The sequence below is a fragment of the Glycine soja genome, chromosome 3, assembly GCF_004193775.1.
Source record: "Glycine soja cultivar W05 chromosome 3, ASM419377v2, whole genome shotgun sequence".
NCBI lineage: Eukaryota > Viridiplantae > Streptophyta > Magnoliopsida > Fabales > Fabaceae > Glycine > Glycine soja.
In genome coordinates this window covers 39,781,065-39,794,967 of record NC_041004.1, presented here as the reverse complement: position 1 = coordinate 39,794,967, position 13,903 = coordinate 39,781,065, and the positions used below count along the sequence as shown (strand labels likewise).

The following is a 13,903-nucleotide window of genomic DNA, read 5'->3' as shown; positions in this document are numbered from 1 at the left end:
CTATTAGACACGGGTAAGGATTCAGTTATCTAGTCATCATTTTTAATTTTTATTGGAAAAAACATGTAGTTTTAATTTTAAATGTTTGATTGGGATTCTTTTTAGGTTTTTTAATTTTTCTTAATAAGTTCACCCCTTTTTTCAAAATAAACTCCATCAAAACATGCACTGAGAAATCTCCTTCCAAAATTCCAAAACCATAGCCGGAGTTAAGCTGTTCAAGGCCGTTTGCACATCATGAGAATGCCACTTTATCAAATTAGATTAGATAATTAAATCTTGTAAACTAAAACTGTTACTAAATCGAATGCAAATTTTGATATGATAAGTTTATGTTTTACGTTTGCACATCATGAGAATGTCACTTCATCAAATTAGATTAGATAATTAAATATTGTAAACTAAAACTGTTACTAAATCGAATGCAAATTTTGATATGATAAGTTTATGTTTTTCTCCGGCTGAAAGGGAATGTTGATCTAAATTGTAAATTTCTAAATCCATAAGAAAAATTTAAGACGAGTACTACATTGTTCTGGCGACTGACCATTGCAACCAAAAAAAAATAAAATAGAAAAGTGATTAGGAATGACTTAACTAATGTAATTAACTACAGCATTATTCTTAGAACAAATTAAGCTATTTTATGAATATAATAATAACAATATCACAATCCTATAATTGCTTTATTCTAATTACAAAAAAATCTGGATTTTGTTGACTGATTTTCTTCACTGTTTTACTTTCCTTTTTGACAGATGGGTCTTTTAGTGGCTAGAAAGGCCCTATGGCTGTTCTAGTAATAATGTTTATAATAGTTATCATTCTTGGGTCTTGGCCATATGTGTTTTTCTTCGAGTCATTCGGTTTGCTTAGACTTATGAAGGGTACTACATGATCTATAAACCGAGCATGTTGCACCAGTTAAGGAACAGAGTCTCACAAACCAACAAATCCTCACTGACCACAATAGTTTCCAATTTGAGTACAATGTCAGTCATCTTGAGGGTTGGGCTCTCTTGTTTAAGCAAAGCATCATTTTCAGTGAAATTACTGATGCTCCTTTATTCTACTTTAGATAACAACCTAAGTCCTAAGGTATGGCAGGCCATAATTCCACACAATGCATATTTTTCAGAGTCCTGCTCCTGCCATTACCAAAATAATACCCCTTTTTCATCCAAGTCAACTCGCCAATGAGAAACATGATTCCAAAAAACAAGAAAAAATGTAAAAATAAAAACCAAAATATTAGGTAACATGTAGAAATTAATTTAAAATCAGAATATTTCTTCGGAGTGGATATAATAATTGTTGAAGCGTACAAAATTTAACAAATCCAAAAAAGATAAGATGATTTGGGTGAGCTTTCACTGTGACTTACGTCTATAGTGAAGAGAGCTACACTGAAAGCTTAGGCCATAGAAATAGAGCTACAGAATACACTTATACACCTAGGCATTAGTAACTTATATAAGTGAATATTATGGCACTATTCTGAGACCTTAATGCTTTCACTTGTGAGCCACATCTTCTTTTGAATTATAAGCACTACTTCATCATCTTTACCTTGATCTACATCATATATGGTCACAGCATTCCAGTGTAATGCTGACAGGTATTTCTTTATGTACTCCACCATGGAACGCTTATCATGGATGATGATGAAACCCTTTGGCCTTAGGATTCTGTCAATCTCAATTAATAAATCCTCTGGACTGCATTCTTTCTTAATAATATCAGAAAACACAGTCCATGCATGGAGTAGATCGTACGTTCGAGGGTAGGTTGAAAATGCTTCACACCTGTCAGCATTTAATGCACAACATCATTAATTTATAAGTCATAAAAAGGTTGTTCTACATCGAAGATTTCACGTGTTAACTAATCATTCATAAAAAAAAAACTTAATTATGTTTTTACTCAAGGTAGGGATTCTGCTTTTTAGACTAGCAAACAAAAAATTATATTTTTAATCTTTCAAATTCGAAAAATATTCTTTTTAGTCTCTCACCTCAAATAAAAATTTATAACTTTTAATCCCTCAAATTTCTCAAATTTTGAAGAAAGGCCTAAAAACAACTAAAAAATATAAATTTTTATTTAAAAGACTAAAAATACAGACCCCTAATTTGAGGGAATAAAAATATTAACCTGAAAAAAACTAATGTACCCTGGTACCAGATTACTAATCATTCATATTTGCACAAACTAATTTTTATTAGATCATATTGAGTCAAATTTTAAATCACTGAAATACTTTTTGGTTTTCACCCAATCAGTTTTCCTTCAAACCAGAAGTTCCCCCTTTTGTCCCTTAAAAATGATCCAGCACAAACATGATTTTGATGGTACTAAACTCATTTAAAGCCATCGCTTAGACAAATTGATTATAATTCAAAACTAGTTCAAACTTGAACAAATTTTTGAAATTGTTTTAAACTTTTAAACAAGAATAAATAATATATAAACTAACAGTGTAAATGTTACATTGTCATCAAATCAGAGTAGTACATGATACTTTGTTGAATTTTATAATAATTATCTTAAAACTAACACCAACGATCATTTCTGCACTGTGAAAGTTTTTTTGACAGAAAATACATGCCTATTAAACTCTAATTAGCAATACTTCTGAACCAAATTTCTAATTTCAGTAATTTGATTCCTAGAGGACTATTACCGATCCAATGAAAATGCACTGAGAAGATCATAACTAGATAATGGACCTTTTTTGTTAGACAGAAAAAGTTATACGCATATCTAAATACTTCCTGGTGTTTGATTTGGTATCTTGAATATTGTGTTCATTTTTCCAAAGAAGGGTACTAAGAATTAGAAAAATGAAACAACTAATTTAATAGGATTTGCCATAATATAACCTTTTGGGGAGATAATTGTTTCAATGAAGCTACGAGCCATACCAGTTGTGAACTGTTCCTATCAGTCCTCTGTCGTATATTATCTTGAGATTTTTTTGTTCATTTTCTGGCACCACATTCATAACCCAAACATCTTTGTCCTTCAAAGCTGCTGCAAATGAACCCAAATTCGCCTTCATATCCATCACGTTGCGAATTGTGTCAGGCTTAATCTTACTGGCTAGCTTGCTCCAGTAATTATGAACTCGTTGTTTCCAAACTCCCTGCACAAAGTTAGATCTCTCATACACCAAAAACTACACAGCCTTGGTTTAGTTCTAAAAATATTTGCTTCATTTAAAGCTCATTCATTTTGTGTCCAAGATCATCTTAGAATTGGAAAATAAAATCATAAAATTTTCCACAAATTCAATGGATATAAAGAATTGTTCATATGGTGTCACATTTAGATTGTCTTTTAATAGGCAATTAATTAGGTACTCATTGCAGAAATAACTCAAATATAGTCTAGTAATCATGTGATCTCAGTTATCTTTGTTTATGCTAATCAGTTGACTAATGCTGCAGGGTTTCAAGCACCATTGCTCTTGTCCTTGTATTTTCTTTCATATTATTCTTCTGTTGTTACAGTTAGTAGTAGCAGGCTTATGTTGCTACTTTCTTCTGATGAATGAAGAAGGTATTAGGAATGGTGAACAAGATAGAATTTAATTACCATGTCCTTCTCAAACATTTCAGTAGAATAGTGAATTTCTGCCAGACGAGGAGGTGGAGTAGTCAATCGAGCAGGCCAAGGAGCCAAACCACTTCCTTTTGCTTTGTGCATTTCTGCACAGAACAGCAGAATATATGATTATTACATACAAGAGTTGTTAACTAATACAGCAATTGCTAGTGCAACATGCAAAAAATGCAGTAGTATCGTCATATATATCATATCAGATAGAACATGGACCTATCTACAATGGTCATAACAAAAGCAATTTCATAAGGTAAACTATTCTAAACTGCATAATCATGACGGAGTTCTTATATACAATCACGTTCATTTACTCTTAACTACCACTTGTGAGCCAAAGTTAAACATATTCATACATATCATTAACTATGTCTGGGTGGACAATTCCCATTGGGAAGAATATTATTACTCTTGATGATCTAAGAACATTTTCTTCAGCACTATATGTCATGATCTAGCAATTAAAAAAATGAAATAGAGAAAATATCACTCACGATCTGAATAACGTGAAATGCAAGCTTTCATTTTAACTCCCAAAACAGCATCAGGATCATCATCAGATCTGCAGAGTGGAGGCTTAGTACCAGGCAATCTCTTTAAGTAGCAGCTATTAGTGAGAGGCTTGACCCAAATAACAGTCTGATCCTTCTTAGCAGCTATTTTCCAACACATCCTCTCCACAAGAGCACTCATTTCTCTCCATATCCTCCTATCCTCTTCATCCTGTGCATAGGCTTCGGGAGACGAGTACGCGAAATAACCTCCTGGCCTCAGTAACCTATCCAGCTCAAGGAGAAGTAAACCATCTCTCTGGAGCCAATCAATTCTACAGCGCGAACAATGAGCAAGTTCAAATGATCTACTCGGATAAGGGAGTCTTTGGGTCCCCAAGACACCAAGATATGCTGGAATTCCCCTCTCTAAGGCAAACTGGATTTGATTTTGATGAACATCATTTGGTGCCAATGACATTGCTATCACATTGGAGGAAAGGAGGTATCCTCCAAAGCTAGCAACCCCACAGCCAACATCAAGAACAGACCTGACTCTTCCCCCATTGTTTATATTGTTGTTTGGAAAATTAAGCATCTGAAAGAGCAATTGTGAAGGAATATAGTGTTAAAATTAAAATACTCTCAATTAGGTGAGAAACTTAAGTTTTGGTGATGATTTTATGGGTAAAATGTGTTGTAGCCTTTTAAGTTCCTTAATTTTCAGGAAAAATTATTTTGATAAATGATGATTTTGATCACTCTATTTTTTTTTATAATTGGTGAATTTCGTCCTTCACCTTAGTATCCCAAGTTCCATAAAGAAAGACGAAATTCAATCATTATTTTTAAAATATAGGGACTAAGACTAATTTTGACAGAAAATTAAGAGATCTAGAACAATTGAAGCATTACATTAGCAATTGAATCTTACATTAGCAATTGAAGCAATGTATTTATCAGCACCATTATGGAAGTGGGTTCCTCCACCAGGAAACACTATTGTTTCGCCTTTCACAACCATCCAGTTCTGGTCAGATTTTTCAGTTGCAAGATGGGTATGAGGTATATTTGCCTTCCACACCTGGTCTCTGCTTTTGGGCCACTTGACTGGAACCTATATTATCAAGAACAACACAACAAACTAAATACTTAAGCAAAAGAAAATTTTCCATACACTATGAACTATCTTAGTTCCATCTAATACTAAGCAATCCCTGGAGAGTGAAATTTCACCTTGTACCCTGGAGGAGGAGGAATTAAACAGTTGAATCTCCTATCAGGTGTTGGGCAGTGTCTCTCATAGTGCTCCATCAAAGATAAATCAAGCTTCAATCTTGTTTGGTATATGAGGTTTCTGTCCAGACAAGGAATCAGCTCGGATAATCGATCATCACAGACCTTAAAAAAGTTAAAAGAAGAGTTTAAACAAGTTGAAGGGTGTCATAGTAGTAGAAACTAGAAACTAACATAAAACTTGTTCAGTTCAAAATCTTAATTTAACTCACTGGAATGCTCTTTGGTACAGCAATGACTTCTCCTCCAACAAGTGTGGAGGAAGATACACCATCATCTTTGTCCCCTCCCAAACCAGTGTGGCTCAAAGATTTAGCACCATACTCAACAGAAGATGATGAATCACTATTCTGAGAATAGAAGTAGAAAAAACCACCAACAGTCACCAAAACCAACACAGTTGTAGTGACCAAATTTTTTCTAGATTTCACATCTGCTCTTCCTCTTGCCATGCCTGCCACTGCAAAAGAGTTACCTTTTTTCAGTATGACTTCAACTGCCACACCACAACATCAAAAATCAAAAGCTGACATGGCAAAGCTCAAATACTTATTATACAAATTCTTCACACAAAAAACTTATCCAAAGTTCACTCACTCATGCCCCAGTGAGGAGCCTATGTAAGTCAGAACCACGAAACAAGAACTGCAAAGAAAGTTGAAAAAAATAAATTCAATGAAAATTAAAAACAAAGAATAAGCATGTCTGAAACATTACTAGCTCTTTGTGGGACCTGCAGCACATCCCTCATAATAGAAACAACACTGTTGTATCAAATACACATTAATTAATAATTGAAAAACAAAGAAGGAAAAACTGGTTTTGACAGAATGATGGTAAAAAAAAAATGAAAGCTACAGCAACAAAATCAAATCTATGTAATGTAATGTATAATATTAAAAAAAGTGAGAGAAGCTTATGCAAGTGGTGGCTTCACTCACTGAAAAACATAGGAGTAAGTAGGAGCAAGTGGATGAGTGTGTGTGGACGAAGTGGGAAAAACATAAAGGGATAAATGAAAGAGAATCACCGACAGGTGCCACTTGCCAGCTAGCTATTGACGTCAGTGTAGGGATTCCCAAAAGGGAAGGGAAGAAATGGTAGGAGCCAACGGAAAGTGACTCACACTTCTTAAGGATGGAACCATAGTTTTTATCTATTTTCACGTGCATAGTTTTACATTACGGTACATAATAATATGCATACATATTTATATATAATATATTTTTTATTTTCAATGTATATCTTCTTTTTTGAAATAATTTATTTAAGATATGATTGGATTTGAAAATGTAGGTAATTTTGTTCAAGATATCTCTCTGATGTGAATATTTTAATTGTTATTGTTATGCATTACTTGTGTTTTACCGACAGACAAATATTCTAAGCTAATATTTTTTTTTATTCTTAGAAATTAAACAAGATATCAATAAATTTATAACACCCACATATTCTGTTGAAACAATTAAACTCGACTCCTTAATATATATTATGTGTGTATATAGGTGCTAATAATTAAAATGAGATGATGCAGATATAGTAAAAGGGTAATATTAAATTGCATTTTATTCTATAAATACTGATGCATGTAACCCTATTTGTGTGTGAGACTATTCTCTTTAGAATTTTGATTGCTGTTGCAAGAGGCTAATTCCTTCCATTATATCAAGGCTAAGTTGATATTTATGCAATATAATGACACATATATGGTTTTCGGCTTCTTTCCTTTTCAGAAAAAAAGAATCTCGCATATTTTACACCTCAAATTTTATATTTACGCCAAACTAGTACCAAAGCTCATTGGTTTGCAACATCAATAGGGTAGGTATGACTAGCATAGACAGAGTATTTTCATTTAATTCAGAGAATGGGAGATAGTAGTGTGAAGTGTGACTAGTGTCAGTGGAGAATTCCCCAACTTTCATGGGCCCATTTGGCCATGTGACCATTTTTATTCCTTTGAAAGTCTTTTTCTTAATTTTTTTTATCTAGGTTATTTTTGTTAATTGTGACTTGTCATTGTTTTTATCTAACAATGATTTTTTATTTAGTCACCATTTAATAGAATAATTTGAATAAAAATAATCCTTACTTAATAATAAATTCATCATTTAAAATGCACAAACTAGAGAAAAAGAAGTACTAGGCTGATTTTTGTTAAAAACGTCTTCTTTAACAAACAGTGGGGTATAGTTCAGACATATCTTTTGCAGTCACTGCTAGTATAATGATGCAGTGCATATTTCTGGCCATAAAATAAACTTGTTTTTTTTTTATCAGCAAAATGTAAAATAAACTTGTGTGATTCCTAGGCATGGCAACTTCAGCAATACTTCAAAAGTGGGATATTACTGCGACTCTTGGCAATTATATTGGTAAACCGTTTCTAACCATATATGTTTACCAGAATGAGTAGGCCTTCTTTACAAGTTTGTCTTGTAATAAAAACAACCTTAACTTGACAAATAAGAAAATGTGATAAATTAAGGGAGTTCATTAACAAAGGAGGTTTCCATTCTTTTTTTTGAGGTAATTTATTGAATGGTATCTTCAACTTTTGTGAGGCTTGAAACTTCAGAAAGTACCAATCTCTGTTTGTACTTTGTGCAGTCAAAGTACTTCATTAAAGGTTCGTTGGTTCATCAAATACCATTCAAAAACTGAATTTCCATTATGTAATATATCTCGTTTGTCATTTGACCGAAAACATGCTGATTTTTGTTAGCAACCCCCCCCCCCCCCCCCCCCACCCACCCAAAAAAAAAGGAAAAAAAAACGTGCCAAGGAATTAATTGTGTAATTTGTGTTTGTTGAAGTTGAACAATATGCAATTCTTCAGGTTGGGAATATTTGAGAATTTTAAAAATATCTGTCCAGGGAATATTTGAGGATTGAAGTTTATTATTTTTGTCCAAAGATTTTATGGACGCCACTGTGTTTGGAAATTGCTTCCTACACACTCCAAATTGCTTCCTGTACTTCCCATCCAGAATGGTCAGTCTCAAAGCAATATAGGAAGTGCAGAAAACAATTCTGGAAGTGCAGAAAGAAAAAAAACGCCCCACTGTGTTGCCAACCTAGTTTAGCCGGCTGCCACTTTTTGGTCCAAGGAGTTCACTTTTCTTCTTTTGGGTTCAATAGCATCCACTTTTATTAAGGAAATGATATTCACAACATCCTCTATGATATTCACACCACTTTTTTTTTGTTTTGCATAATTCCCAGTGTACCCCTCTATTCACTCTCCAAGCACCCGCTCAATCCCAGCTCCTCATCTTTTTTGTCTTTTACAAGCATTACTCTTTCTTGTCCTTCTTATCTTTTCTATGTGAGTTATTGTACTCCCATTGCTTTTTCTTCGACAACTTTCTGTTATTTTTTTTGTGTCGTCGATATGATGAAAACTAGTTTCCGATCAAGTAGCTGCCATAGGAGTGGGCCGTACGTGTAATGTTGCAGCAAGGCATTGGGTCACGGGAAGTATCTCCTGGCTCCTGGGCCCATTACGCAGTACTCAACTTATCAATTTCTTCCACATTCTTATATATTTAAGAAATGAAAAAACTGGTCATATATGTGTAAAAGTATCAACATGTCAACATGTCAGGATATTTATGTATAAAGGTCTTCTTATTATTTTAGTTTTATTAATATAACAATTGTTATATGATCATGAAAGCAAAATAAAACTATTTGAACCTATAGTTTGGTGAACCAATTCTATTTCTGTAAAACTCTGCTTTAACAAAAAAAGAGATTGAATTTGATGAATCCCACCTGTAGATACCATTAATTGGTAAAACAATTTTATTAGATATTAAATTGACAACTTGTCAACTTTCATCTTAGAAAAAAAATAAAAACTACGTACTATAAATTTTGTTGTCATTTATAGTTGAAATTAAAGTAATAGAAAATGAAAAGAAAAACTATGCATGGATACCATCATGGTAAATAATATAAGAAAGATAAAGGAAAAAAAATATAAATATAATGTAATATAATGTTTTTTTATTTATCAAAAGGAGCTTTTTTTATCACAAGGAGCTAAAAGCCCAAAATATGCAAATATAATGTGATTGTATGATAAGAAAAGATAAAAAGAAATAACAAATATTATTAATATAATTAATTAAGGGGTCTAACCCAATTAGTTAAAGAATAATATATGAGTATTATAAATTTTTTAATATTGTCTTAAATTTTTTAGGATAAAAAATATATTAATATAAATAAAATGTTTGAGATATTTAATTAGATGTGCTTAGAGTGCTTGAGAGAGTCTGTAGCAGTCCTCTTGTCCAAAACAAAGTTGAAATTGAAGACAAAGGTTATCGATGTCGACCTCGCCTGGGAATCTTTTATTCGAATATTTAACAAAGTTTAGGAGGAATATTCCTCTCAGCAATCACGACGGGTCTGATTTTCCTCAGCTGTTAGGAAATAACAAATGCTGCAAACATTGTTAATGAAAAACCTCGTAAATGGATCAAACTAAAAAATATGTATTTAAAGATTCGTCACCAAGGAATTAGAAATCCAGTTCTAATTCTAATAAAAATTAACGTCTTAATCAACGTCGTATATATATCTTCCTTGTCGGTAATGTGTGAAAACAGTTTTTGTGTGTTTGTTTTTTTATTGTTAAAACTATTTTTAGTTTTTGAAATCATGAATAATTTTTTTGTAAAACCAGCATAACTTATGCCTTAATACATGCAATAGTAACGATGAGTCATATTTAAGTTATGATTATAGAATAGAAGAAGAGGATGAGAGAACATTCCAACTCTATGGTTTTTAAAATGTTTGTTTTAAAAATAATAAGTTTTAAAACTTAATAAATTAATTTTGGTTGAGACATTGACCGTTGACTAACCTAGAATTGTTTTAGAAAATAGTTCTTAAATCTAAAAAATAAGAAAGAAGTGAAACATCCATTGTATTACATTGTTTTCAAGTTTTGGTACAGATTTTGATAACTGTTAAATAATTGTACTATTGATACTAGAAAATAAAGTAAAATTGTCTTTAAAAATAATTATTTAGCAGTTATTTGTACTTAATTGTTAAAAATTGATGTTTTATCAAAATCTGACTGCAGATATGAAAACTGGAGGTACAAAAAGTTGGAGAAATAACGAAGAAAAGAAGAAACCAACATCAAGGCCCAGCCCAACGTCTCGCTCAAAGTGTAGCTTGCGCTGAGCGCGACTAGAGAAGCAGGCGCTAAGCGAGGGCGTTAAGCGCAAGACTCAACACCCATGCTAAGTGCGTAACAAGCGCTAAGCGGTCAAAACAAAAACAGAACACGCTAAGTGAGAGGATCTCGCTAAGCGCGATCAAAACGGAATAGTACGCGCTACGTGAGAGGAGCTCGCTAAGCACACAATCCAGTGGCGCTGAGCGAAGAAGGACACGCTAAGCGAGCTTACGAAAATCCAAAGTCCACTTCAACAACTATAAATAGAGAGCTAGACCAAAGGGAAACGACACACGGAGTCTCCGAGCATTCTCCCTGTTACCTAGAGCCTGAGAACTCTTCTTTAGGAAATTCTCTTCTCCCTTCCACCTTTTATTCCATCAGTTCTTATACCTCATCCATTGTAAAACCCTCAATGGTCATGAGTGACTAAACCTCTAGTTAGGGTCTGACAGGCCTGAAAGACAAAGCGATGTATGATGTACTATCACTATTTATCAATGCAATACCAGGTGTTTTCTATCCTATTATCTTTTGTGTTTATCTTTCATGCATTATTCATCTTTACATTCTTTTAGGGGTTAGGTGTTCGGCAGAAGGTAACTTCTAAATAAGATTTAAAGAAAGTATGCATGCATTAATTTTAGGGGTTAGACGCTCGACAGAGGGTAACTTCTAATAGAACAAAAAGAAAAGATATTATGAGAAAATCATTGTTAGACACAGAATGATAATTTTATGCCCATGCATTTTTGCAAACATCTAGAATTCAGACTTCATGCATTTTATTTATTGAATCTTTTCAAAGGCATTTGGGAGATACATAAATAAAATAGGTTTGTGTAGGATAAAATCACTTGAATTGATAAAGAGAAATCATAAAAATCATATATCCTAGGCAAATAGGATATGCTAGGTCCTAACACTTGCATTCCATTGAATTCCCTCTCTGACTACTTTGCTTTTGATTCTTTTGCTTTCCATTGCTTATAATTTTCTATTAATGTTTCCCATTCTTTTTTCTATCCCTCTTTTTTCATTATTTTTCATATAGATTGAAAAGTATCTAAGATAAATACAACACAAAATCCTTGTGAAATTCGACACTTGGACTTCTAAGACTTTATTATTTGGACATTTGGTTTGGTACATTTGACAAACGGTTAACAACTAATCTAGAATTGTTTTAGAAAATAGTTCTTAAATCTAAAAAATAAGAAAGAAATGAAACATCCATTGTGTTACACTGTTTGCAAGTTTTGGTACAGATTTTAACTTGTACGATGTACGGGATAAACTGAAAATTTAAGTATTTTTAGTTGAATTTTAATTTATATGTAAAATGAGTATAAAAATTTGTTAAATAATAACAACTTTTGATCTAAATAATAAATATCAAATAAAAAAGTTTAATAGTGACAAATGAAATGATATTATCTTAAAGAGTTAAATAAGATGAAGGGAGAAGAAAAATGATCCAATTTTCTTATTAATAAAAATTAACAATTAATATTTGTTAATAAAAAATAAAAAAAACTTATTATATCCTTACAATTTCTAATTTTAATTACATTACTGCAACTTAACCAGTTTTAATTGGAGACTCAAAACAGTCAAACCCATTATATCATGAGTTTTAACAAGGAATTATATTATGTTACGTACTATTAAAATTGAAATATTTTAAATGTTTAGGAGGCCTTTTGCTGTTGTGCAGTATGACTGCATCAAATTAGCATTCCCCCTCCCCATCCCTCGTGTCATATTCAGATCTCTACTTCCTTTACTGTAATACCTTCTTTTTTTTCCTATCGATATATTGATTGGTTCTTACGTATAATAGAAGAAGAAACAAATTAAGGAGAGTCCGTCTCAAATCCTCAGCTTCAGTAGTACACTAGTACTTTGACTTCGAAAGCATGTTGGTAGAAAAAAAATATAATATACTAAAATCTAGACCGAATAAATATTAGGTTTAGTTCAGTAACTCAAAATCTTACAGAAATTCAACAATAATTGAGAGGTGAAAATCACTGCAAAATCAGGCCCATAAAGTTGGTAGGTGTGACGTCGCATCAAAATTAGATACTCCGAACGAAAAAAAAAATCATTTATTTATATTTATATAAATATAAATCAAGCCCACGATGTTGGTAGGAGTAATTCATATTCTAATGGAGCGAAAATAGTTCATTTAATTCTGAGGTTATTCAGTTACAGGAAGCTGCAGGATTGAGTTTCAGATGTAAATTGATGGAAATTAATGAAAAACTAGACAAATTAAGAGACTCCAATAAGTATATAATCTAGGGAGGCTTGTTGTGATCATGCTCGTTCTGCTCCCGTTATGAATTCCTCTCTGCTGGGGTTTTCTATTTGTTGGGGGAGCATTGCTCGTCAGTTACATGTATACTTCGGTTGCATTAGCCATCCGTCTGATAATTGTATGGAGGTGGCTTGTTCTATAGTTTTTTTTATTATACTTTTCATATGGGCTTAATTATGTAATAAGGCTGTGAGGGGTTGGATTTATTGACTTCTGCTGATATTAGCAGGGTCAGTTTTATTACTGTTTCTCACACAAAAAATGTTTGATGGACATCTATTAATTAATTATCCAACATCTAGAAAAAGAAATAAAAATAAGAGAAAATGAGTAATAATATATAAATATCATATTATTTTAAAAACTTCATCAATATTTCTTATTTTTCTTTATTTCTTTCTTTCTATCACATCTGTAAATCTTATTTAACGTATATTTTCCTCTCATTTTTCTTTCTCTTACTAGATGTAGAGTAGCATATATATTGGATGTCAATGTAACATTTTCCTAATTTTTTCTGCACATAGCATTCAGTGAACTTCCAAATCGAAACTTGCAAGGACCAACGTTTGCACTGTGAGAGAAGAAAAGAGAGTGAGGAGTGAATGAGAAGAAAAGGATGTGACACAAGAACTAATATCAAGGGCACAATAATAAGGATGAAATAGTCAATAGGCCTAGGCTAGGTAATATATAAAATTTTGGCTCCGTTACATTCCTCTCAAATTGGAAGAGAAGAAAATTAACTATAAACGATAGAGTGTGATGAGATGGATCTTATTCCATCCCATTTTAATGGGTTCTATGTTCTATCCTAATGTACAAAATTATCTAAAAAAGTTATCTTCTCATTTCATCCCTCCATCCCACCTTTAATCCTTTACCATCAATCTAAACATAACCTTAATTAGTTTAGAGCTAGCTATGATCAAATCTCATTCCAATTTTCTAGATTGCAACAAGTTA

The 13,903-nt window shown here is 32.5% G+C and overlaps 1 protein-coding gene across 6 annotated transcripts; it reads right to left on the bottom strand.

The window, feature by feature from the left end:
• Positions 1 to 1,251: 1,251 nt before the first annotated feature.
• LOC114406935 (probable methyltransferase PMT3) lies at positions 1,252 to 6,436 on the bottom strand. 6 transcript variants are annotated; one of them, XM_028369814.1, is made up of 9 exons: positions 6,350 to 6,366; positions 6,006 to 6,053; positions 5,621 to 5,868; positions 5,349 to 5,513; positions 5,047 to 5,229; positions 4,116 to 4,710; positions 3,598 to 3,710; positions 2,925 to 3,145; positions 1,252 to 1,805 (listed from the first exon to the last, which is right to left on the bottom strand). In XM_028369814.1, the coding sequence occupies exons 2-9, from the start codon at positions 6,007 to 6,009 to the stop codon at positions 1,493 to 1,495; spliced, it is 1,842 nt and encodes a 613-aa protein (XP_028225615.1). In that variant the 5' UTR covers positions 6,010 to 6,053; positions 6,350 to 6,366; the 3' UTR covers positions 1,252 to 1,492. The 6 variants fall into 6 exon arrangements, with proteins under 6 accessions (XP_028225615.1, XP_028225614.1, XP_028225616.1 ...); XM_028369813.1 differs by lacking the exon at positions 6,350 to 6,366 and adding an exon at positions 6,126 to 6,210; XM_028369815.1 differs by lacking the exon at positions 6,350 to 6,366 and adding an exon at positions 6,126 to 6,141 and having other exon boundaries at positions 5,958 to 6,053.
• Positions 6,437 to 13,903: the final 7,467 nt, after the last annotated feature.